General features: G+C 39.2%; 1 protein-coding gene across 34 annotated transcripts in view; it reads left to right on the forward strand.

Annotated features, from left to right (window-relative positions):
• The window catches only part of CREM (cAMP responsive element modulator), a 75,367-nt gene extending 53,671 nt beyond the window's left edge, over positions 1–21,696 (forward strand). For 10 of the 34 annotated variants that reach the window (XM_072825212.1, XM_072825222.1, XM_072825208.1 and 7 more), the window contains 3 exons: positions 10,997–11,032; positions 15,172–15,328; positions 20,861–21,696. In XM_072825212.1, the coding sequence (XP_072681313.1) occupies positions 10,997–11,032; positions 15,172–15,328; positions 20,861–21,005 (338 nt within the window). In that variant the 3' untranslated portion in view covers positions 21,006–21,696. Of the gene's footprint in view, positions 1–5,797; positions 5,954–5,984; positions 6,674–10,863; positions 10,959–10,996; positions 11,033–14,651; positions 15,078–15,171; positions 15,329–20,448 lie in introns of those variants that run through there. The other 24 variants (XM_072825210.1, XM_072825223.1, XM_072825217.1 and 21 more) reach the window with 12 other exon arrangements.
• The last annotated feature ends 5,219 nt before the right edge of the window (positions 21,697–26,915 follow it).

The following is a 26,915-nucleotide window of genomic DNA, read 5'->3' on the forward strand; positions in this document are numbered from 1 at the left end:
GACATTTCATGTCAAAACAAATGCTGATTTTTTTTTTCTCTAGACCGTTCTAGTATATTTAAAGTTCAGGTACCCATTCTACTTCATATGGAAGTAGTAAGATAAAACATTTGGGGGTGTAGCCCTAAGCTTTTAGAGTAACCTAAGATTTCCATTAAATTCGAATATATATGATTATTATTTGAATATATATTATTTTAATTTCATTCAGTTTTGCTCATAATAACTATAATATATTTAATACAACTTGCAAAAATCCTATGTTTTCATTTAACTGTATTCTTGGCATTTACTTAGGACGTTTGATGTAGCACTAATTTTAAAGGGAATAATATTCATTCTTTTGGTTTGAAAGTTTTGCAAGTATGGAAAAAAGATTCTGATTAATGAATCTCTTGATAATTAGCTTTACTCTTAGGTATTTGGGGGGTTAATATGGACTGTAATAAAAGTGTATCAGGTACTGAGTGGTACTTCCACTCCATTTATGGAGTAAAAAAAAAATTCATAGTACTTTTCTAATACTTTGTTTTCTTTTAATTGTAAAATGAAAGCCACCTGTTTTATTTCCCCCGATTCTCATGAACCCTCTATGTCTAAATAAATAACGATAAAGACTCATCATTTTTTCTAATTTATCTTTTTTATATGGAAAATCTGTAAACCCGATACTTTAATAAGAAGAGCTTAAAAATGTTTTATGTTTTGTGTAGATAATATACTAATGAGTTTTATACTTATGGGGTTTTAAGAACTCATTTTCTTCTATTAGTCACAAGAATATTTTTCTACAATAACTATATTAGCTAGTTTTACCTAAGATTTTATTTATTTATTCATGAGAGACACACAGAGACAGAGACAGAGACAGAGAGGCAGAGACAGAGGCAGAGGGCAAAGCAGTCTCCATGCAGGGAGCCCGATGTGGGACTCGATCCCAGGTCTCCAGGATCACACCCTGGGCTGAAGGCAGGCACTAAACCACTGAGCCACCCGGGCTGCCCAGTACTCTATTCTGTACTGTTGGTCTCCTTTTCTTTTCTTTTTTTAAAAGATTAATTAATTTATTTTAGAGAGAGAGCAGGAGGGAGGGACAGGAGGGAGGGAAAGACAGTTTTAAGTGGACTCCATGCTGAGCATAGACCCCCAGACAGAGCTTGATCTCATGACCCTGAGGTCACGACCTGAGCTAAACCAAGAGTTGGAACCTTAACTGCCTGTGCCACCCAGGCACCCCTTCTTGGTCTCCTTTTCTTTTTTTTTTTTTTTTTTTTTTTTAATTTTTTATTTATTTATGATAGTCACAGAGAGAGAGAGAGAGAGAGGCAGAGACACAGGCAGAGGGAGAAGCAGGCTCCATGCACTGGGAGCCCGATGTGGGATTCGATCCCGGGTCTCCAGGATCGCGCCCTGGGCCAAAGGCAGGCGCCAAACCGCTGCGCCACCCAGGGATCCTGGTCTCCTTTTCTATATGCCAGTACCATACTGGTTTGTTATCTCACAGGACAAGGTTCCCATTTTTATCTTAAAAAAAAATTATTTTAGTGGTGATTAGGTTATGTGAACCATTATTCTTCAATATGCATTTAGAATAAATTTGAGTTTCTAAATAATAACAATATAATAATAAAACTCATAATAAGGTTGTATTTAATGTATAGAGTAATTTAAGGGAAACTGAAGCCTTTTTAAAAATTGAGATATAATTGACAGATGATAATTATATTAGTTTCAAGTGTACAATGTAATGATGTGACATTTAAGATGCAGTAAGTGATCACCACAATAAGTCAATAATCTAGATAACATTCACTGCACAGTTAAAAATTGCTTTTTTGTGATGAGAACTTTCAAGATTTACTCTTGCAACTTTCAAACAGACAATACATATTATTCACTATAGCCACCATACTGTACATCACATCCCCTAAACTTGTTTATTTCGTAACTGGAAGTTTGTACCTTTTGATCACTACCCATTTTGCATACTCCCTCCATACCAACCCCTTCATGCCCATCTCAGGCAGCCACCAATCTGTCCTCTGTATCTCTGAGTCCTGGGGGTTTTGTTGTTTTGAAGATTCCACTTGTAGGTATGATCATATGGTATTTGTCTTTTCTCTGACTCACTTCACTTAGCATAATGCCCTCAAGTTCCATCCATGTTGTCATAAATGGCAAGATTTCCTTCTTTTTTATGGTATAATAGTAATTCATTGTGTGTTTGTGTGTGCGTGTATACACACTATATTTTCTTTATCCACTTATCATTCATCACTCAGGCTGCTTCCATATCTTGGCTATTGTACATAATGCTGCAATGAACATGGGGATACGTATATCTTTTCCAATTCCTGTTGCTGGTTTTTTGATAAATACACAGTAGTGTGATTGCTGAATCATTGGGTAGTTCTATTTTTAATTTATTGAGGAACCTCCATACTGTTTGCTATAGTGGCCACACCAATTTACATTCCTATGAAGAGTGTACCAGGCAGAGGAAGATCTGATGTTTTCATAATGTTAAATTGACCTGTTCCAAAGCATAAAGTGTCTCATTTTTTAGATCTTATTTTAACTTTTTTTTAACAGTTTAAAATCTTTTCTCCCTGGAAGTCTTTTATATTGTTAAGTTAGTTCCTAAATGCCTGATGGTTTTTGTTGCTATTATCAATGATACATTTTCTAGTCGTTGCTGCTGTGAAGAAATATTACCGACTGTTTAAAAAGGTTTTTATTTATGAATCTTGCCAAACTGAAATTATTTCTAATAATGTGCCCACTCTTTGTGAATCTATCTGTGATGGTACATGAATGTTTATATCAACCACAAGTTAGGTGTTTGTTTCTTCCCTTCCAATCTTGATTCCTTGTGTTTTCTTTTAATCTTTTCCTTTCCTTTTTTCTCTTTTCCTTAAAATAATGATAGTAGGGGTCCCAATTCTCTGTTACTCACTTTCTATCACCTTCCATCCTGTCATTTTATTTCATTCAAAGATCACAGCGATTCTTTGCAAGTTCTCTGTCCTTATCTCGATTGATCCCTCAGCAGTATTTAACACTGTGAACCTCTGCTTCCTTCACTTCCCATAGTGATACTCTATTCTCATTGGATTTTTCTTCTCTCTCCTATATCTCTTCCAGTCTCCTTGATTGGTCTAATCCTCTCTGATCATGTCTTCAGTGTTAGCTGGTGTTCGTCAATATTGGGTCCTGGGCCTTCTTCCATCTGACTGAGCACTTTCTCCCGGATGACCTCATTCCTGCCCATGGCATCAGTGCACTGTCACCATGCCCCTGACTCCAGCTGGCTACTTACAGGTCCCATGCTCATGGCTCTTTTTTTTTCTGTTTTCTTTTTTTTTTTTTAAGATTTCATTTATTTATTCATGAAAGACACAGAGAGAGAAAGGCAGAGGTATAGGCAGAGGGAGAAGCAGGCTCCAGGCAGGGAGCCTGATGTGGGACTCGATCCTGAGACCACGGATCACGCCCTGAGCCAGGGGCAGGTGCTCAACCACTGAGCCACCCAGGCATCCCTCATGCCCACCTCACTTCTCCTTTTTACCCTATTTCAGTAATGGAGTCCTGTCCAACCTGTTGCTTCAGGCTAGAAACCTGTGTGTCATCCCTTCCTCCACTCAGATAAACCACTCATCCTTCCATTCCTCTCCACTTCTCTTGTCCCAGCCCTTCTTCCAGCTTCCATCTCCTCTACCCTGAAGCTGGTAGTTGTGGAGAAGTTTCCTGATCTTCCTAATCATGCCAGAGGTGGTAGATCCCTTCTTGGTCCAGTTTTTTGAGAATGGTACCTGAAAAGTTCAGGCTCCCTTTCTTCATCCCTCCCAGTGATTCTGGGAGCTACTAATATTTCTTAAAAACAAATGTCTCTGCCTCCAACGTTTTCTTTTTTCCAGTATACTCTCAATTCTGCAGTTCAGAGTGGTATTTCTAAAATTAAAATCTAATCATGTCAGCCTCCTGTTGAATTATTCAGTGAATTCCTGTTATTTGTTACACAAAGTCCAAAATCTTTAACGTGGCCCAAATCTCTGCTTAATCTAGGCCTTGCCTCCTTTACTAGACTTCTCCCTCTCAACTTCTCTCTCTTTTGTGATGCAGCTCTGTGCTGGATTTCTTCATTTCCTGTGATATGCCATGCCCTCTCTTCCTTTCTAGGGCCTCACACTTAGCCATTTGCTTGACAGGAACAGTTATGCCAGTCATTTGTAATATTCATGCTTCCTCTTACATAGTACTTCCTCTAAGAAGCCTTCTCTGATCCTGCAGATCTGGTTTGGATAGCCTACTGTATGTATCTCCTGAGCGCATGTGTAACATGCATAGGCAATAACTTCCGTTTGGATTGGGGATCCTTAGTATCTAGCACAGTCCCTGGCATATGACAAATGTTTAATAAAGCCATTTCTTAAATGAAAGTGAAATGTTCTTCTTCTATGAAAATGTCATTAGTTCTGTGTGCTGGTTGACTGAGTTTATCTGGTCTTTGGAATATATTAAAACTTTTACTAATAGCAGTAGTCGAACAAATAACCAACTTCCCTCTTTCCTTTCCTTTCTCTACCCTTTTTTCACACTAATATTTATTGAACACCTAAGTGCCGATTTAAAACCAATTTGAACTTTCTGAAATTGGTAATAAAATGGACTAGTACTCCTGGACCCAAACCCTTGGGTGTGGCTGGAAGAGGAGTCTGTCATGGAGCCTCTGTTGGGGATTGATGTGTTCGGTTCATCTCCAAATATTCTTACTTGGCCCATTGTCTTCATGTGTTCTGGAGAAGCACATCGACATTATCCACGTAGGGTTAGGGTGACGAAAATGGGCTTTATCAGCCCACTGGTCAAGATAAAAGGCTTCCGTGCCATGTCACTTAATGTTGTGCACTAGATAAGCAAATCATTTCTTTTCCCAGACTGTTATCCTGTTGAACGTGAGCTCATTTATTTTTTTAATCTAACCTTGCCACTGTTAAATTTCCTATACTGATCTAGCTCTTCATGCACTCAACCATCATTAAGTGACCCAGATAACATTTGACATTTAAAAAATTTACGAGTAGTAATTGTGACTTATTTATTAATCTTTTGAAAAATCCCCAAATTCTTTTCAAAGGATTTTAATTTAGTAAAATAATGCATTAGACTGAGACTCATGAAATTGCTGTTTTTGTGGGCCAAAGAGGTCAAATAGCAAATTCCCGTGGTTCAAACTAATATTTATGGAAGAATGCTATGTTCTTGCTACCTTTGGCACAGTGAATTTTTTAAATGTCAGTTTTTATTTCTTCCAAGTGAAATTAGCAAATTCTATGTCACCTTGGGAACAGCTGGATTTTATGGTGCTGCAGCAAATAGTTCAGCAAATAAAACTGTGTTAAGTGAACAAAGGTGGCTGGGTGTTTCTTTCTTGATGAATTTAGAAGTGTCTAAGAAATACATTTCTGTGTATTTCACAATGTTTTTCTGGGCTAACTGTCAGGGTTTTTTTGTTGTTTTAGTCCCCATGTATTTTTTTTCCTCTGATGAGTTATAAAAAATAGTTTATGCCCCCTTTGTTTTTCTAGAAACCTTGGACAAAATAATAATAAAGAAATCAGTTGCTCCATAAAAAACAATTTTAGAACTTAATGCTAAGAAGACATTTATGCCAGAGCCCATCTCAACAAATTCTAGGTAAAATGAGAAACAAGAACATTAATGTGGTTTATTACAGGAAGGGTTTTTATAGGGCTTCGGTTTCATTGAGCTCCTCTGTGACAAAGCAAATTGATGGCCGTGATAGGCTAGTGATGTCATTGTGATGTCAGTTACTCCTACTTATCCTGCACATGCTGGCTAGTTTGGAACACTGTATGTCAACCTGTGATAGGAAAGACAGGACAGTTCTGTATGCAGAAACCCATCATGGCTGTAACCGGAGATGAAACAGGTAAGAATTTTAAAGAGAGATTTACATTAATTCTGAAAATTTTATTTTTTAGTTTAGAAACATTTAGGGACCTCGGAGTGTTTCAAAAAGTATTAATTTTCTAGTAGCTGAGGAGTAAGAAGTTTCTTTTGAAATCTATCTGTACGTCTTCAGCACACTCCAGGAGGGCATCTTAGTGTAGGTGCTTTTCTGCTCGGTGGCCTATCGCTCATTGCTTATCCTGTCTCTCTCAGCTCTGCTTCACTAAACTAAGCGGTCACTGCATCTGCAACTTGTTGCAAGTCCCAAGCAGCTACAGGTTGAACATAACACCCTGTTCAACTTGTAGAAAATTAAGCTTCCGATTGCATGTCGTGTACGAAGGCGCTCGGCTCGGAGACCCGAGAGGCCGGCCCAGCGTGTCGGGGCGCTGGCGTGCCTCCCGTTCTCTTTCCTCCCGTACTCACATGGTCGGTAGCTCAGCTAACCGAGTTCAAAGGGCTGACGTCACCTCATTTCCTGGAACCGCGTTCGGCAGGGAAGTGGGAAAGTTAAACTCCAGGCGAGCTGCACATTGACGTCAGCTCCGAGTCCTGCTGTGATTTAGTCAGTTCCTTATGCTCCGCCGAGGGCGCTGACAGAGTTGGTCGTTAACTAGCTCGCCGCCGCCCCCGTCTGCACGCCTGCTGGCCCCGGGCAGCCCGCGGTTCTCCTAAGCCTTCCGGGAACGTTTCTCCGCAGGTAAGTGCGGGCTGGCTAGCGGGAGCGCTCGGCACACCTGTAACGCCTGGGTGTGCGGGACCCCGCGGCCCTGGCGCGCCTGCGCCTGCGCCTGCGTCTGCGCCTGCGCCTGCGCGGGCAGGTGGGCAGGTGCGCAGGTGCGCAGGTGGAGCCCAGCCCCAGCCCCCGCCCCCGCCCCCGTCCCCGTCCCCGTCCCCGTCCCCGTCCCCGTCCCCGTCCCCCGCCTCGCCGCCGCCGCTCGCGCCCCGGGACCCCTGGGCTCTGCGGTGCGCACCCTGGTCGCGCTCGGGGTGCCCTCTGGCGCCCGGCCGGGGAAGTGCTGGCCTCAGAGCTGTCACCCCCCACCCCCACCCCACCCCACCCCACCCCCACCTCCACACCTCCACACCTCCACACCTCCACGTCCCAGGCTCAATTCTTGACCTCTGTCATCAGTGCCCCTTCAGTGCTTTGGTTTTCTTAATTAGGTAACGATTCTGACCTAGTTGCCAACGGCCTGTAGACGGTTGCCTTGTTTTTTTCTGTGGTGTCTAATTTCTAACCAGTTCTGGAGTTGCAGATTGTAAACAGCTTCACCACAGTTTAACTTCTCAGTTAGTTGGGCTAAACCGTTGTCCTACGTGGGAACATTCCACTGATTTGAGCAACTAAAACCAGCATTAAAGCTTTTTGAAAATTATCTCAAACCAGTTTCAGTGAAATTTTAGAGAAACTATAGATTGCAAAAACTCTTAAATGACACGTTTATTGTAAGATACGGATGAACTTAATCTCAAATACTGCATGTCATATAATTGTAGAAGCAAGAGGTATTTGGTGCATGTGTTTCTTTGCTAAAAATTATTAGTTGACTTGTATCTTTATTTACCCACTCTTTAATTCCAAATCTCGCGTCTAATCATAAGAGAAAATTATAACAAAAGATAAAAGATTTGAAAATACACGCTATATTTAAAGATGAAAGCTTAAGGTAAAACTTTGCGTATATTTTTAACCATTGCTTGTAAATGAACATTTTTATACATTCATGTGTACAGAACAAACCTATGCCATCCTTGAAGAGTTGTTTTTTTTTACAGTTTTACCCATAATGCTAATACATGAGTTTCTTCCAAATTAAAATTTTACAAATACTAAAACAAAAAAATCTCAAACATTTTCACAAGATCTTATTGTGCTTTGGAAATCATTATTTTTAGAAATCGAATCAGTTTTCACAGAGCCAATTCTGTTTTGAAATGCTGTTTAAAAATGAAAAACACATTTTTTTTTTTTGAGGAACCCAAAGAGAAAAAAAAGGGGGGGACTTTTTTTTTTAAGGAATAGTAGAGCAGCTTTAGGGACCCACCTTTAGGTTCTCATTTCTGGGCTGCCTGTGTAGATTGGTGAACCAAGTAGACTGCTCTAGACCTAAATCTTTGGCTTACACATTTGATCATGGCCCACATTTTACGTAATGATGCAGTAGACTCTGTGTGTGTGTGTGTGTGTGTGTGTGTGTACAAAAAACAATTTTAAAAATAATGTTTATCTTGAGGCGCCTGGGTGGCTCAGTCAGTTAAGCATCTGACTCTTGATCTCAGCTCAGGTCTTGATCTGAGGGTCATGAGTTCAAGCCCCGTGATGTTTTGTTTGTTTGTTTTTTAAGTGCTTATCTTTACATATAGTAGAGATGTAATGTACTTTTCTATTTTTTCTATGACTCATGAAATTGATTTTATGACCCACTAATGGTCAAATGGTCAAACTTAGAGTTTGAAAAACTTGTCTAGACCAAAATCAGGCTCCTAATAATGATTGGTGTGGGAAAAGTTTTTAGGAGTATTTATTTATAGGATCATGGAATAAAATGTAAAAAGTGAATACCTATAGTTTATAGAATTGTATTATGAGACTTTAGAGTATAGTTAAATTTTTGTTAGAAATAATTTTGGACTTTATTCATAAGCTGATTAAGAGCCTCACTCCATATCTTTTAGTCTCTGAGTCTAAAAAACTCTAATATGTTGTATTCAGCCTGGATTTCTGAACTATTAAACATTACAACTTATTCAAATTTGGAAAATAGTATCTTAGTTAATGTTTGATACACGACAGTAAGGATACATTTCACCTTGTGAAAAGAGGGCACTTGAAAAGATTATTGTTGGAGAATTTTCACATAAAAGAAAAGTTTGGATCAGGTGTAACAGCTTCTTAACATTGCTAGAAAAGCAAAGTATAATCATGTTGGAAGTGAAAGTCATTTACCTTAAGTTTTAATAAAACTCCAAATCTGTATGGAAGGTTTACTGAAATTTCCGTTGTGCTATGTTCCCACTATTTTTGAAAAAAATTTCAGTGAAATATTTTTTGGTTCTATTTGTCTATGAATATATTGCCCAATAAAATAATTATGATACTTTGTATTTATGTAAGCTTTAGAATAAAAAAATCGCAGGGTTACAATATAAATACAAATACAAATGTGGTCAGTGGTATCAAAAAAGGATCAAATGGTGAGAGAAGTACATGAAGCAGGTGATAGAGGTTAAAGTTCCAGGTGGGCCTTTCTGAGGAAACTGTATTTAAATACCCAAGGGGAGAAGCACTTTCCAACTATTTTTTCTGATGCACTTAAAGCAAATAATATTATATTCGTCTTTCATATAACAGCGTGGGTCAGAGTGGTAAATAACTCTTCCAAGCTTACAAAGCTAATGAGTGGTGAACCAGTTTGGATCTTCAGACTTCAAGAAAAGACCTTGTCTGATTCTGTTCACACACCATATCACATTGCTCCTCAAAATTCACCTGGTAAATTCATGCTAATGTTAGATGAGTTACCACAGCATACTACATGCTACTTAGAAAACATAGAAAATAAAGTTAGCATCATTTCAAGTAGTCAAAATGGATTTTTTCCCAGAGTGTTTATTATTACTTTCATGGAACAAGAGTATATATTTGCTATTATCTAGAACTTTGAATTTCAATATTTATAATTTCTCATCTTTTATGCCAACTTTCTTTTGACTCTTAAGATTTTCACTTAAACAACTCAGGAAGTTCCCTTAGATGTAACTTAAAAATATGTAACGACTTCGTTTTTTGTGGTCTGTGTGTTATTGTAACAAATTCAGAAATGTTCGGTGCTTTATAGTCATGCTTATGTAGGGTTTCTTTTTCCTGGAAAAAGTAGAGCGTAGAAAAGGGAAAGGTTTTGACAGTGTGAGACACCAAGCAAGCACAAAGCTGATTTTGGGCATAAGGTGCCCCAGTAGCAGTGGAAGGGTGGGAGAGAACCAAAAAAGAAAAGTAATGATGTCAGTAGCTTCTTGGAGCTAGGGAAAAGAAACCCCTGCTTACCAGTACAACTTCAAAGTTAGCTCTGTTGCTTGTACTTAGGTATATTCGTGGTAAGGGACACCTAGTGAAATGACATCTGAAGGTAGGAGCTCCATATATAAAAATGTTTTTATTTGGTTACATGCTCAGTACTATAGAGATCTCAATTAGTAGATAAATAAACAACAAAACACCCACTATTTGGGATGTGGATAAGTTGTTCCACTTCGAAAGCTACTAAGATAGGCATTTGGCTGAGTTTCTTATTTCTTTTTTTTTTTTTAATTTTTTAAATTTATTTATGATAGTCACAGAGAGAGAGAGAGAGGCAGAGACACAGGCAGAGGGAGAAGCAGGCTCCATGCACCGGGAGCCCGACGTGGGACTCGATCCCGGGTCTCCAGGATCTCGCCCTGGGCCAAAGGCAGGCACCAAACCGCTGTGCCACCCAGGGATCCCCTCTTATTTCTTTTTTCATTAGGAAGAAACAAACCTCTTTGATTTGTGAGGCTTTTCAGTGAGTTCTCTCATTACCAGTCTGATGAGACTGTATCGTTTGGTTGCTGGTGATTCTCCACCTTTGAGGTTCTATCCTAAATTATTATAAACCCTGAAAATTCAGGACATTTTATGTTATCTTTTAATAATTTATTCTCTAATGGAATATAATATACTATAAATTTTAAAAGTTTTTATAGCATATTTTTTAACAAAATAAACAATAAGAGCCATACATTTCAATCATTCTATTACCCATGTTTGTTAGAAGGGAAAGTCCAGGGGAATATATATTTGTGGATGTTACGTGCCTTTTAACTAATATACAGTATAAGCATAATTTGGAACATTGTCTTTCAGAACTTAAGGAAGGGAAGAGGAAGGGAACTAACATTTGCTGAATGCCTACCATGTGCCAGGCACTGTGCTAGACACTTTGACATACATTACAGGGTTTATTGTGAGTATTAAATGAGATAATGTATCCCCATTTTACAGATGAGGAAACTGAACTTGCCCCAAGTCACATGGCTGGTAAGTGGCAGAGCTGGACTAGAATCCAGACTCCAAATCCCATGCTTTTTCTACTGTACTGTGTTTAAAACTTGTGAAGAGAGGTATGAAGTTTAATGACCAGAATTGAGAGTTCTAGGAATTTTCTTTTTCCATGAAATATTTGATGCTAAACCTAAAAAAAATTTTCATGTCAGGAGGTAGATGATGGGAAATACACTATAATTAGAACTCATCTGCTTCTCAAATGCCAGGCGAGATGACTAGTATCTAAGGGAAGATTAGTAAATAACACCAGTTTGAATAAATACATAGCATCTTGTAAGGGCTTCCCATGTCTTGGTGTTAGAGATTTAAAGACTTAGCTATAATAATAGCTAATAATAGTCTTATAATAATAATAATTCTGCTTATTTTAAACATTCAAATGACAGTGGGCTTGGGCAAAATCCTGGGAAGTTCAAAATTTTCTTCATGGTGTACCTGTAAACCCACCGAGCACTCATCTTATGCCAAATACTGTGCTAGGTTATAGGGGTACCAAGCTAAAAAAAGACACCCTTGACTTGTCTTTAAAGTTTTTGGTGCCTTAGAACAAAATTAGTATCTACGTATCTTTTTCTTATTATCTTTCTTCAGTCACAAGATTGCAGCCCCACTGGAGGCTCATTTATTTTTAGAAATAACATATACAGTGAAATTCTAGAATAAATAATGTGGACACACATTTAGTAGTTAGATGGAACAGGAACTGGCCTTTATAGGCGTACAGGATAAGAATATGTCATCAAAGACTATAAGGTGGTTCTTTGAACTATGATCCTAGGTATCAAGTCTGCTTTAAATTGCCCCTGAATTCACAATATTTGAAACTGAAGCTAACTAAGATAAAAACTTTCTTATCACTTCTTTCAACAACAAAACTTTTTGATGCTTGGATTTTCTCAAAACAAGAGATTCTCTTTGCCCGTATCTTTTTAGTGTATTTACTAATAAGATCATACTTGAATATATGAAATTTATCCATTGACATTTACTCTGTGACCACTAAAGGTGTACATTCACACAGATTCCTTAGGAGATTACAGAAATGTATGTTAGTTCCTACTAATTAGTACTAATTCATATTTCTGTCTTGAACTAATGACCTGCAATCCAATTTTTGTTGAAGGAGATAAATACATAGTATGTCTGAAATATTACAATAAAACCCAATTTATTACCTAACACCCCAGAACTGATATATATCCAAATATTTCAGCCCCTTCCACGATAGCCTTTTAAAATGATATCTTTTTCCTGAGCTATTGCTCAGAATGTTTTAAGAATACTTGTTCTGAATTGCTTTTATTCTTCATGTTGCCAAATTTGGTCCTGTGAGGGTGGTTTCAGCTGAAACCTTTTGGAAACCGGCAAAAGTTTAGAACCATTTCTGGTTGTAAGTCCAATGGATGAACTTTAGTTTTCATCTGTGAAGTTTGCCTGCCCCCCTTTTCTCCTTTTTTAAAAAAGAGTGGATACTCTTAAACTAACTTCTACATGTCCTCTGAGCATTCAGCTCTAACTATAGTACAGAACATAGCCGATGTGCACAAAAGGAGAGAGTATAATGAACTCCTCTATTAGTTTTATTGCACTTTTCTGTGACCAGCATTTGCAAAAGAACAACCCTAGACCAAGGTATGCATCCATGCTGCCTGCAAATGTCCACACAGTGACACATAAACTTCTTATAAACTTCTCATTCGTCACTGGCTATTGTTCCAGTTTTAGAAAGCCTGTGTCGCCTCCAGCTGTCCCATTGTTTCAACCTTTATGATCCCGTAACCTTCTTCCCTGGATGTGGGTAAAGAGAGAAGAGGAGAGAACTATGTTATTCTGTGCTCCATTCTATCTCCTCTGACAATACGATTAAAATATAAAAAATCTTTAGTGGGTTAACAGTTTAAAACTTTTAAAAGTTTTCTTCTTAAATATTTCAAAGCCGTAAGATTTCCTATGACATATAATGAATAACTATGTATACAGTATTTTAAATGGTCACAAAAACAAATTTAGGGTTTTTCCCAAGTTCATTATTGATAGAGATTTTGCTGGTGATCATTATATTTATCACAGTTACTATTAATCACCATTGTTTGAAAAATCATATATATATAAAGGAAGGAGCAGTGCAACTTTATAAGTGGTATTTTTGTTAATCTTATGAAGACTTTTCAGGTGCTCTTCCCCCAAAGCCATATTTTAAAAATTTAAAACATTTTTTTCACCTAATTCTTAAGCTCTAAGGGGGAAAAAACCCTGGCATTTACCCAAAAAGGAGCACATAGATCAGTTTTTTATTAACCTTTTAAACTGGTTGGCTATTTTCAGTTGTAATATTTTATGTAAGTGAAAAAAAGTCTTTGTGTCCCCTTTGGGTAAAATTTCAGCTCTTAATGGTTATAATGCATTTTAATGAAATATGGAAGTGATGTGTTTTATATTTTGATTGGCATTGGTTCAGACCAATTTTTGTAGGGTTTGATAACTTAAAAAAATTTTTTTTTTTTAAATTCATAAAAGACACACAGAGAGAGGCAGAGACACAGGCAGAGGGAGAAGCAGGCTCCATGAAGGGAGCCTGATGTGGGACTTGATCCCAGGACCCTGTGATCACGCCCTGGGCCAAAGGCAGATGCTTGAACACTGAGCCACCCTGGCACCCTGGATTTGATAACTTTTGTAAAACCTATTTCTTGCATATAACTTTGAGATAGCATGAATTTTGTAATATCTTGGGGTGTCGGATTAACTCTGGACCATACATTCTCAAAGTTGAAACAGTGATGGTAGAAGCATATTTCATCACTTAAATCCATCTGTCTTTTCTAGGAAGCTATGTTTATTGCAGTAGAAAGGCAAATGTTGAGTATAAATTATGAAATGGGGGACTTTTAGTATTCAGTCTAAATACTAAGTAAATATTAAGTCTGTCGTTTAACTATGAATATACTTTAATTAGAAAAGTTTTTTAATTGAATACTTAGAATGTATTATTATCTCAAGAAACCTACAAGAGGCAGAAATTATCATCCCCCAGATAAACTAGACTTAAGTAGAGCTTTGCTTCTTTGTTTTTTTATTTTGTTTTGGTTTTTAAACTGAAAATACAGCGAGGTAGTATTTCCCTTCCAATACCTCAGTCATCTTCTGGTAGAAGGACTTGTATTTAACGACATCCAGCAACTGTCTCAGGCATGATAATAGGGTACAGGAAAATCTCTTCATCTGGAATATTCAGAGAATGGAAATGTTCTGCTTTTCTTTTTTTAAGATTATATTTATTTATTCATGAGAGATACAGAGAGAGAGGCAGAGACACAGGCAGAGGGAGAATCAGGCTCCATTCAGGGAGCCTGATGTAGAACTTGATCCCGGGACTCCAGGATCATGTCCTGGGTCAAAGGCAGGCGCTCAACCTCTGAGCCACCTGGGCATCCTGGAAATGTTCTGCTTAATTAAAATTTTTGCAGTAGTATGTTAGAGCCAGCTCCCACTGACATGCTAGAGTGATTATTAAATTTTCAGGGTTTTTGTGAGCTGATTGTAAAAAAGAGCCATTATTAAAAATTAAGTATATATAAAGAAATACATATATATTTAACAAGTTATGTTAAAACCAATAAATACTCAAAACTCATCACTTCTCATAATTTTATCTATGCTCTTGAGGTTATTTACCTCTCTTTTATCTGTATGGTGTACTACTTACCATGTATGTCTCCCCATCTCCATATTCTGTGAGGTCACACTGGTAGCTTGAAATTGGCCATGGTGAAAGTATTTACATCATGTGAATTCACAAACAGATCAGGGCTTTTTTCCCCCAGAGAGCAGTTGAAAAGCCTCCCTAATTTAGCCTTTGATAAAAACCTTTCTAAAATGCATTGGGGCATTTTTCTACCTTAACAGTAATAGAGCATGCTGAATATTATTGTTCAAAATGCTGAAGATCTTAGATACCTAAAACTTAAATGCTCAGAATAATCACCTTACACATCAGCAAGGTCACTTCTTATGACATGTAAAAAGAAGTGTGTTATTTCCACATCAATTTTATATAAAAGATCAAGTTGTGAATTGTTTATATAAACTTGTCGCATTTTGTTTCATTGCAGCCGCCACTGGTGACATGCCAACTTACCAGATCCGAGCTCCTACTACTGCATTGCCACAGGGAGTAGTGATGGCTGCCTCGCCAGGAAGTTTGCACAGTCCCCAGCAACTAGCTGAAGAAGCAACACGCAAACGAGAGCTGAGGCTAATGAAAAACAGGTAGGATGTTTCACTGGAAACCAGTAACCGCTTATTGGACACATAACTTATTGCTGTGGGGCTTTTTTAAAAAATCGCTTTTCCCAAGCCATTTCTCCCAAGTTACATGTTCTGTGGCATTTTGGGGTTTGTGCTCTGCATGTAATGGTAATTAGATTGTCTTGTCATCAGACTCCCTATCCCTGAAACCATTTCATCAGAGGAGGCGCTTCCCTATGTGTTGTAAGGGTAATGTCTAAAAGATATTAATTTTTTTAATGATTATGGAAGAGCTTTATTACAAATAAAGATTTATTTTTTACTTGGTATTTACTTTGTGAAGTAAGTGATAAGTTTAATTTTTTAGTGTCTTTATAAGCAAAATGAATTTAACTGTGAGTTAAGAATTTCTAAGTCTTGTAGGGGCACCTGGCTGGCTTAGTCAGTAAAGCATGCAACTCTTGATCTTGGATTCAATGGGGTAGAGTTTACTTAAGTTTAAATAAGTAAGAATTTTCTAAGCCTGTTGTATGTAGTTTGTTTTTATCTATTTTGTGACTTTTTCTATATTATACTGAAATACATACATATTAATTCTGATAAATTTTAGTCAAGTGCAAATACAAAGCAACAGAAAGAAATAAAATTACTTAGAGCCCCATAACTTAGAGATACCTAATACTATAGCATATGTACTTTCAGTTCATACTCTGTCATTTTCTAACTTATTCTTGTGCCATGTTTCTGTCATTTTATTTTTTAAACAGGAATATGTAATAAAAATGGCATTTTCCAAAATTATTTAGTTTGATATGTAATACTATTTTTTGGTTTAGTTTTTATGATGGAAAATGGTGCAAATTAATCTGATTTTCAAAATGAGTAGAATAGCCTAAGAATTTTCCCAATTGTTTGGTCACCTTATTTTTAAATGTTAAATCATGCCCTCATTGTAAGAAAACAAAACATTTCATTTTTTAAAAAATATTTTATTTATTTATTCATGATAGACAGAGAGAGAGAGAAAGAGGCAGAGACACAGGCAGAGGGAGAAGCAGGCTCCATGCCGGGAGCCCGACGTGGGACTCGATCCTGGAACCCAGGATCGCGCCCTGGGCCAAAGGCAGGCGCTAAAACGCTGAGCCGCTGAGCCACCCAGGGATCCCCGAAAACAAAACATTTCAGATGGGATCATGTGCTCATCTCTGACCAGAACCACATGATGGTGGTTTGTTTAGCATTAGCAGGCTACTTAATCTAGAAATTGTGGCCTCTGAGCTACTACAATTCAGAGATAAGTGCTGACATCATAATTGTCCTTTGTAATTGAATGTGAACCAGGAGCAGCTATATTCACTTTACTAATAGTCCTTCAATTGTCACAGTTTGATATATTATTATAGGACTCTTTAAGTTGGCTTCAGTTCCCAAGCATTGTAGTTATCACAGATCACTAGATAGAGTTTTGTGCCCTGGAAAATGCAACAGATGACCAGAAATAGGATCATTGAGATATACGCATCTCTATCGGTGGTGGTTCTCCATTAACTAAGTCATGCTGGGTTCATCTTTTTCATTGTCAGCATTTTACTCAGAAATCCTGAAGGGGTTGGTGCCTCAGTGGCTCAGTTGGTTGGACGACTGCCTCCAGCTCAGTCATAATCTCGGGGTCCTGGGATCAAGTCACATGTTGGGCTCCCTGCTCAGTGGAGAGTCTGCTTCACTCTCTGCCCCTCCTCCAGCTTGTATTCTCTCTCTCATTCAAATAAATAAATAAAATCTTAAATAAATAAAACAAAATTCTGAAGGGTCTGAATGGGTGGAGCTCACATAGTATCATACGTTATTATATGAAAGTCTTGCTATCAAAGATCTCTAACTTAGATCTGATGGAGGAATATGGAAATTTAAAAACTGTCCTTTTCAGAGATTTCAGGAAACTTTGAAAATAATTCCTTCTATGGTCCCGGAATGTACGTTATGAAGTTCAGTTTAGAAATATAAAGTGTGGCAATAATGCAAACTGTAAAAGTGTTCATTGATGTCTTATTTTCCTAAAGAAAATAAAAAAGAAAGACCTAGAAAGTAGTGTTCTTATTTCCCTTTTGTCTTTATTCTTTACCTTTATTTTTAGATTAAAAAATATTGTCAGTAGACTTACAAAATGAAATAGATGAAATATTAGGCAATGGGTTCCCCTAAACATGCCCTACAACTACCTGCACATACATAAAAAATTTCCCTGATGAAAACAATCATGAAATTTTAGGTTAAAAAAATTAACTAATAACAGCTATTGGATAACATCTGCGTTTGGGCTGTAAATAATCCAGGGAAATAGAGCCTTCACCTTGTAGACATTATTTTGATCTTATGTGGCTGGTCCAGGGTATGTGCAGCCAGAACAAAGGCTCAGCAGTGTCATCAGGGATCCAGGCTCTCCTCCCTGCTCTGTCACCTTCAACATGTGACATTTGTTCTAAGGATTACCACATGGCTGCCACATCTCTAGGCGGAAAGAAAGGAGGAGGGCCAGAGCCAAAACTGAGCCCAGCTGAGTCTAGCCCTTCTGGAAACTTCTCTTGGAAGACCCTCGAAGCATCTTTTAACCCACATTTCCTTGGCTAGAAATAGCTAATAGAATCCCTAGTTGCAAGGGATTCTGAGGGATTTTACCTTTCCCGACCTCAATTTCAGAGCAAGATGAGGGAAGAGCAGATGATAAATAGCTAATAAGTGGCTCAGTTGAGCAAGTACCATATGCAGGTTTTAAGTGCTTTGTTTCTACTGTTTCTTTAACTCTTCCCATTACATTCGCATGAGATGAGGTCTGGATATTCTCCTTACTTTCCAGATGAGGGACTGAAGTTCCAAGAGGTTAAATAATAAGTTGGTTAAGATCACGCAGCCCACACTGGACAGAACCTGGATGTACAATCAGGTGGTCTTTCTTCCAGAGCCTGCCCACTGTGCTACATCAGAGTCACTCAAATAGACCCCAGAGTAAGCTTCAGATTGAATTTCATGGAAAGTATATAGGTTATACTTATTAACACAAAAGACCTCTCATACATTCCCTTTTTATTCTCTGGCTGGCATTTATGATAGATCTGATAGATATTTCTCCCAGTCCAGCAACAGTTTATATTTCTTTATAGTTTCTTTATAGCCTTGTCAACATTTCCTCTCTATCGTGTGTTTCCTCTCCATGCTGAGGATATATCCAGACACATGCAAGGCCTGAAAACTGAGCTATTAATAGAAGAAACAGGTGTTTTCCATAGCTGGGAAGTACTTAAGAATGTACCATCTACTGGTGTGATCATTTAAAGTTTTGGCTTGGAACTTTGGTAACGTGCCCATTCCCACATGGGATGTGAGTTATGATATTTACAATAAATAGTACACCTTGGTATAGAAAATAAAAAGATAAATATCCCACAGCACTGCTATCAGATATGTAAAATTTCATTTGATAGTAACTTGTTTTGTAAAATTATTATCTTTCTTCCAGATCTAGAATTTAGTAAGATTCAATCTTGAAAACCTTGGTATTCAATCATGAAAACCTAGGTATTTTAGCTAATAACTAAATGTATTTTAGTTCCTTTGTAGAAGATTGGCAAATTTATGAGCGTGCTTGGATTTATTCTCAACATTTCCCTATGCATAATTTAGATTAAATCAACCTGTATTTATCAGATTCTGTTCACTTTTTACATCTTTTAATTTTTTTGTTAACTAGTTGAGAAGTCTGAGAACTTTGTGAGTTCACAGGGCGAGTGCATTGTTCTTGGCTAGGAAGTAGGGGTTGATCTTTTCCTGCAGTTCACTGGGATTTCAAGGTCTTTTTTTCTGCTGACACTTGGTCCCATGTAGAAAAAAAACAGATAACCAGTTGTTAGTCAACTATCCTAAAAATAAAACAGAATTGGCCAAGTCTGTTGTGCACATCACTCTTGGTTCAGAATTGCAGCAGTGCAAGCTGGCATTATAGTTACTGGCATTTAGACGTCCAACATGACTCTTGTTAATATATGTTTATCTCTTTCAATGTAGGCTTTTTTGATATGAAGCATACCCCAAAGGCAGTTATTTTCAACTGACTCCTCCAAAAGAACACTGTTATCAGAGGGTATATTCTATAGAGGAGTTAAATGATGTAGTTGCTCCCCCTCCCATCCTGAAAAAAAAAGGAGAAAGAGAAAAATGTTGGCTGTATTTATCATTTTTTGGTGGGGTTATGCGTAAAATGACTGACTCATCTCATCTGTGTATTTGTGTTTGTTGCTTCAGCCACTCTGTTCCTTCCTCTGGGCACATCTACAGTGCTTTAAAGATCCATATAGTGGGTAGTAAATGCACGTGATTGGAAAAGTCTTGAAATATACTGTTGAGTTATGTAGTAGCTTCCTTGCCAAAGTTTTAATTGTGGTGTTCTCACTTCATGTGTTTAAATTATCCAAATAATATCGGGTGTTGTGTTCTGTACCCTCCCTTCTTCCTTTCCTTAATTTTCAGAATCAGAGTCCATTTCATTTTGGTTTTTGAAAATGTGTGTGTGACTTGCTGACTGTTGTCTTTATCCAGGTTGTTTTCTAGCCAATAAGCTGCTCCTTGCAGTTGTAGTTGAGTTTATTTGTTTTACTGAGATTCAGTCTTGAAGAAACAAAATCTCCAATATGGACATTTCAAGTTTCTGAGGATTGATTTTTCTAACATTTTTGACCAAATAAAGTTAACTCATTGTGATGGAATATGTGGCCTTTTGTGGACAAAGATAAGTAAGAGAATTGAAAGGATCTGTAAATGTTTTTGTAGAAATTCCACTTGGGGATGTGGTCCTATTGTTTTAGGTGACTAAAAACCATTCTGGTCACTGTTACCATGGAATGTGTGCCCTAAGAAAACACCCATTTACAACGAAGGATGGACACATTGATCATGCTCTCAAGTCTTTCCTGTTGTTCTAAACTAATTTTACAAAAGGCATGTGCTTGCTTACGTTTGTTGTGTGGCTTTGTACAAACCTTCCCTGGCATTGATTGGCTGTTGAGTTTGGGGGGCAGAAGTTCATTTGAGCCAGTCTGGGCTGTGCTGAGAGGGTGTTCCTATAGTCATTTGCCTTGTATTGGTTCCAGGGAAGCTGCCCGGGAGTGTCGCAGGAAGAAGAAAGAATATGTCAAATGTCTTGAAAATCGTGTGGCTGTGCTTGAAAACCAAAACAAGACTCTCATTGAGGAACTCAAAGCCCTCAAAGATCTTTATTGCCATAAAGCAGAGTAACTGTCTTTGACTTGGACCTTGTTTACTGTGAACTCTAATCAAGGCAGGAGATGCAGCAATTCTACTAATTGCCATGTGGACTTGTGGAAGGGACACTTGTGACCCTTGAGAATCCAGTGTGGCTTAGTGTTTGACATTGAATTGGGTATGCTGTTCCAAGATTTGGAATGCAGCCATGATCAGATTTACCAAGCTTACTTCAGTCTGCTTGTCAATAGCACGCAAAAAAAATGTTTTGTTTGCCCTCTTGCTTCTACTTTTTTTCAGGGAAGCTGCTAAAGAATGTCGACGTCGAAAGAAAGAATATGTAAAATGTCTGGAGAGTCGAGTTGCAGTGCTGGAAGTTCAGAACAAGAAGCTCATAGAGGAACTCGAAACTTTGAAAGACATTTGCTCTCCTAAAACAGATTAGTAGAAATATTTAACTATGAACTGATTACAACATGTACAGTTGCTTCTGAAGGCAATACAATATTATAGCCAGCAAGAATTATGGCTTTTTTCCTTTGTATCATTCACCGTATTCTCTAACCTCTGACATTCCTAAAATGCCTCACTGTAGTTAACTCTTAGCTATAACTTCGATTTTTTTAAAAGAGACAAGCTGTAAAAAAAAAAAAAAAAAAAAAAAAGTATGTAACAAATTCTTAAAATGCAATATTTGTAAGACTTGTTCCAGTGCCACATATTTGCAGTACCCAACCTCTGTGTCATGAATAGTGTCCTATGCAATAAAATTTTTTGCGGGTCTTTAAAAATCATTTTAGGAAAGGATGATCAAAGATAATGCACCCAGCAGTACAATAAAAGCAAACCACAAAAAAATACCTCGGGAAAGAATTGAAAGAAAGAATTGAAAGAATCTAGTGACATGCCTATATGAAAATAAGAGCCTATAAATGAATTTATGGCATTTGCAGATTTTTATATTAGTTGCTTTGTAAAAAAAAAAATATTGTATTGCTGTCCTTGAATGCCATAGTTGAAGAGAGTTTTTAATAGAACCATGCTGGTTACACTTTATAGTGTTTGGTGCTCATTTAACTATCTGAACATTTACTACGGTTTTTACTGTATTGTGTAATATAAAAGATCTTACAGAAGTTCTTAGTGTTGGTCTGAATGAATGAACCTAATGAAAGTTACAAGAAATTTTTAATATCTGGAATGTGTTAAAAGTTAAAATTGTTTAAAAAAAAAAAAGTTAAAATTGTAATCGCATACCTTCAAGGGTATATGAGCCAATTTCTACACTGGGTTATGCTCTCTGTGAATGCTCCTTCCACCATCCCATCAGAGGGATGGCCCCAGAGCTGTTACATAGAAGAGCAGCTACCAGAGATTCAGGTCATGTGATGCTGGAGTAGGCCTTTCTGCAGATGGCCCCCTATTTTGCGTTTCAGCTAATGGCTGCCGTAGGAGTTTTAAAGTAACAACCCAAGATTTTATTTTCCGTTTGAAGACAGCTTGAAGTCTACATGAGATCAAAGATTTTTATGTCAGCACATTCAGATGAAGTCCATTACATTGAGCCAGCAATGTTCTTACTGGCATTTACTTTTTGTTCTGTTTGCATAATAAAAAGCTCTAAAAGTATAAGCCCAAAGCCCTAATCATAAGATGCTCCTGTCATCCTCATTCACTCCAGAGACATTTGTTAAATGCCTGCTGTGTGCTGCACCCCGCCGGGTCCTCTAACTTCTGATTTGTTAAGGGTGCGCCCCAGCTCCTGCTTTGGTCCGTAGAAGCCAGTCAGTGCGTTAAGGAGGTCACCAGTGTGCTGCCTCACTGCAGTGCCTCCCCGTCGTCATTCTTTCCCTAAACTGTAACCCCCAGAAGGCAGGCCAGGCCATTTTGGGCTTCCTTCAGAAAGACTTACCTTCCTTCAGAGTCTGGGCTCTGAATTTCTTTTATCTCAATTATTGCCTTTTCTCCTACAGAGAAGTAAGATGAAGAAAGAGGACAAGAAAAAAAGGAAAATCCCATGTTTCAGGTGAAGGAAGACAATGCTTTCTGCTCAGTGTAAATCAGGCGTGTTCTCGGCGTGGTAGACGCGGAGAGGGGGGACACAAGGATGAGTGGACAAGATGTGTGGCAGAGACAGGAGATGCCATATGTTAGAGCCAGGGACAGATGTAGGCAGGGATGAAATAAGATACTGTTGTTGGAGGGGGCAGATCTAGAACAGGGCCCCAAAGTGACCCAGTACTGGGGAGGAGGGTATTCCCACCGGGAGGAGACAGACTGCGCTCTGCTCGAGGAGCTTGAATTTAGGAGATGAATTTAGGAGAATGTTAGGACTGACTCGAGCCTTTAGTCTGGAGAGTGAGTGGGTGTGCCACGTTAGTGTGTGTGCGTGATTTCAGAGGAAGGGGGCTGCATCCGACGACTTGGGGCTTCAAAAAGCAGAGGTCTCCCCACTCCCCAGTGGTTTAAACAGTAAGGAGGTTTCATTCCCTCACAAAACCAGAAGCCGGGAGGTAGGAAAAACCAGGGTTGCTTCATTCAGCCACGGAACGAGGGCATCAGGACCAGATTCGGCCTAGGCGGGTGCCCCAGCCCCGACGGCGCAGCGGTGCGGGCCCCAGGCGGGAGCAGCCGGCTGCGGGGAAGGCCTGCACGCAGGCCCGGCAGCAGCTACATGATCACCGCCAGGAGAGAGGAACTGCAGCTCTGGATTGCTCGCGAAGATTCCCCTCCCCCCGCCCCTCCCCTGCCCCGGGCGGGGAGGGTCTCGGGCTCCTGTGCACCATCAGGCATCAGTGTGCGGTGTGGGAGGCTGGCGTGTGGGCGCTGATGGTGTGTGCAGGGAGGGCGCCGACCCGCAACTCGGGGAGCTGGTGGGATGGGGGCTTGAGCTCTCCCAGGGGTGTGGGAGCTTTTCATTCTCGCTCCTCTAATTTGTCCCTGACACCAAAACTAGCTACTAAAGATAGCACGGTTTGCTAGCTGTCCCTTCAGCCTTAGAGGCTGCCTGCACCCCGCTGCCAGCCCGCAGCACCCACCCCCTCCCGGGCACTGCACCACTGGGTCTGCAGGTGTCCTGCAGGACGACGAGCTGTCATTGCATTCGCGGCTTTTCTTTTCTCCTAAAATTTTCAGAATCTGGACTTTGGGATGTAGAAATTACTGATCCTGAATCGTGGGATTATGCCACCTTGTCAGATCTAACTAGGTAGTTCACGCTGTTAAAACATTTGGAATGGGAGAATAAAGGAAATGAACTTCTGCCATGTATTTAAATGTGTTTGAGAGCCAGGCTTGCCCAAAACAGGACCTTTCTCATCAGCAGCCACACTTCTCAGTTTTCTCCAGAGATTCTTTTTTTTTTTTTTTCTCCAGAGATTCTTAATGTCCACTACAGTGGACAGTTTGCTGAGTGCCTAAAGTACACTGTAAAAAAAAAAAAAAAGACTCGTGAAACCAACACACTGTTGTTTTAGTCTGGAACCAATAATAATAAGTAGTTTGGACCTGTATGGGACAAGAAAAGCTGCTGCCAGTTGGCTAGCCATGATGCACTGACTTTCTTCTATCGTGTGTCCCAAGGTCTTCAGGAACTTAGATGTGGCTCATCTTTTCTAGGGTCATCCTAAAGGCACAGGCCTGATTCTGAACTACTCGAGCATGGTATATTTCAATATTTATGCTTTGTGTATAGCTTATTTCTATATATGTCCATCTTACCATAGCTACATTTCATATTTATACATTTTAGAATTACAATGTATTTTTAGGGCAAAGTTTTTTTTTTTAATTTTTATTTATTTATGATAGAGAGAGAGAGAGAGAGAGGCAGAGACACACAGGCAGAGGGAGAAGCAGGCTCCATGCCCCGGGAGCCCAACGTGGGATTCGATCCCGGGTCTCCAGGATCGCGCCCTGGGCCAAAGGCAGGCGCCAAACCGCTGCGCCACCCAGGGATCCCAGGGCAAAGTATTTTTAACACAGTATTGTTTATCTTTAAAGATCCATTTTGCCATGCAGTACTATGTGGTAGCTTACTTATAATGAGATTTACGATTTCTTTTCAGGGGGGTGCCTTAATGGCTCAGTTGGTTAAGCATCTGCCTTTGGCTCAGGTCATGATCCCAGGGTCCAGGGATGGAGCCTCGAGTCTGACTCACTGCTCAGCAGGGGAGTCTGCTTCTCCCTCTCTCTCTCTCTCTCTCTCTGCCCCTCCCCCAGCTTGTGTGCGGTCTCTCTCTCTCTTTCAGGTGGATAAATAAAATCTTTTTTTTTAAACAAGATATTTCTGGGATGCCTTGGTGGCTTAGTGGCTGAGTGTCTGCCTTCAGCTCAGGGCATGATCCCAGGGTCCTGGGATTGAGTCCCGGCATTGGGCTCCTTGTGGGGAGCCTGCTTCTCCCTCTGCCTATGTCTCTGCCTCTTTCTCTTTCTCTCTGTCTCTCATGAATAAATAAAATCTTTTTTAAAAAATTTCTTTTCAGGACCATCTTCTTTACAGACTCACACATAATTCCATCAGGGATGGGAAGTGATAAGTAAAAGGAGAAAATTAACTTTGTTATATCTTTGTTATACTAAATTGTACTTGCTCAAATAAAATGCCCTCATTATTTCGAAGCCAGTCTTAATTTCCTTTTTTTTAAAAAATTTTATTTATTTGTTCATGAGACACACACACAGAGAGAGAGAGAGAGAGAGAGAAAGGCAGAGGGAGAAGCAGGCTCCGCGCAGGGAGCCCGACGTGGGACTTGATCCCGGGTCTCCAGGACCACACCCTGGGCTGAAGGTGGCGCTAAACCGCTGAGCCACGTAGGCTGCCCGAAGCCAGTCTTAATTTTCAAAAGGATGCTAAGTTCTTTCAAATTTCTTTATTAGAAAAATATTTTGGGGGCACCGGGGTGGCTCAGCAGTTGAGTGTCTGCCTTTGACTCAAGTCGTGATCCTGGGGTCCTGGGATTGAGTCCTGCGTCAGGCTCCCTCTGACCATGTCTCTGCTTCTCTCTCTGTGTCTTATAAATAAATAAATAAAATCCTTAAAAAAAAAAGAATAGAAAAACATTTGGGAAAACAGCATGAAAAAAGCTGAGCTAGCATGGGTTATTTGGACTACACACATACACAAAACACTTTATTTGGTCTCTCTCAATTCCTGTCTTTGCCTTACTTGGACAGTAGAATCAGAGAGTCAGAAACCCCTGCTCTAAATCTACAGTAGTAATTCCTTTGGTTCTTTTGTGCAGAAGCCAGTCAAAACCTGAATAATCCTAAACCTTTCTCTCTCAGCTCCCAGGGCTTCTGCATGTACCCTTCGTGCGAGGGCATGACAGAGCCATGGGCACTCAGACATTCCAACCGGCACGTGAGGCTGGACTTCCAGTTCCCCAGCTCTCATGAGGGGGAGGTATAAACTTTTTTTATGTTACAAACTGTCTTTTTACTTTTCAAAAATTAGCATGTTAGAAATATTTTTTTAAAAGAAAAAAATTTTTTTGATATAGGTAACACATACTTGATGTTCAAAATTCAAAAGATACAAAGACATATAGTGAAAAGTCAGTTTTCTGTCCCTGACTCAAAGCCACATCCTGGGAAGGCAGCCACTGCTACCAGTTTCGTTTTGTGAAAGAGATACCTTTAATTCACTGATCATGCCACTGGTTTCTTTACATTATTGTCCCATTTTCAGAGTTGTGTGATCTGGACTTTCTGGAAAGAGTTATAGGGAATCAGCATATATCCTTCAAGTCAACAAGTGAAGTTGCATTAGTAAGTATAAGTCTGGAAGGAGACTTCATGGACTTTCTCCAGTTGCTTGCTGAGGTCTATGGATGCTGTAACCATGCAGTTGTCATCAAAACTAATTGCCGCCATTTACTGCGTGCTTAGTCTATGCCAGGCAGCAAACAATGTGCTGTATATAGCTTATCACATTTAATTCTCATAACCCAACAAGTGTTGGTGCTTTTATTATCATTCCCAGTTGGCCGATGAAGAAACAGGCTTGGAGACAAGGTCAAGTAGCTTGCCCAAGATCACATGGCTGGTAGAGCTCAGGACCAAGAGCAGAACCTGGCAAGGGGCACAATGCCTCTGTCTCTGACCTAACCTCAACCAAAGGGGAAGGGACGAGAGAAGTGCATGTTGGTCAAGCAGGTGGTGTGGCCTGCTGAAAGACCATTCTATGGCTCCAAGTAATTAGATCTAGGAATAGCCAAACCTGTCCTCTTCTGATGAGCAGAAGCATGTATTAGTTTCTCTCTGGTTTCTAAAATCTCTGATGCTAATCAGGAGGAAATGACTGGTTTAAGGACTAACTGTTGGCAAAATCAAAGTTATGCTTGTACACATTGAA

Source organism: Canis lupus, chromosome 5, assembly GCF_048164855.1.
Source record: "Canis lupus baileyi chromosome 5, mCanLup2.hap1, whole genome shotgun sequence".
In the NCBI taxonomy this organism is placed as follows: Eukaryota; Metazoa; Chordata; class Mammalia; order Carnivora; family Canidae; genus Canis; species Canis lupus.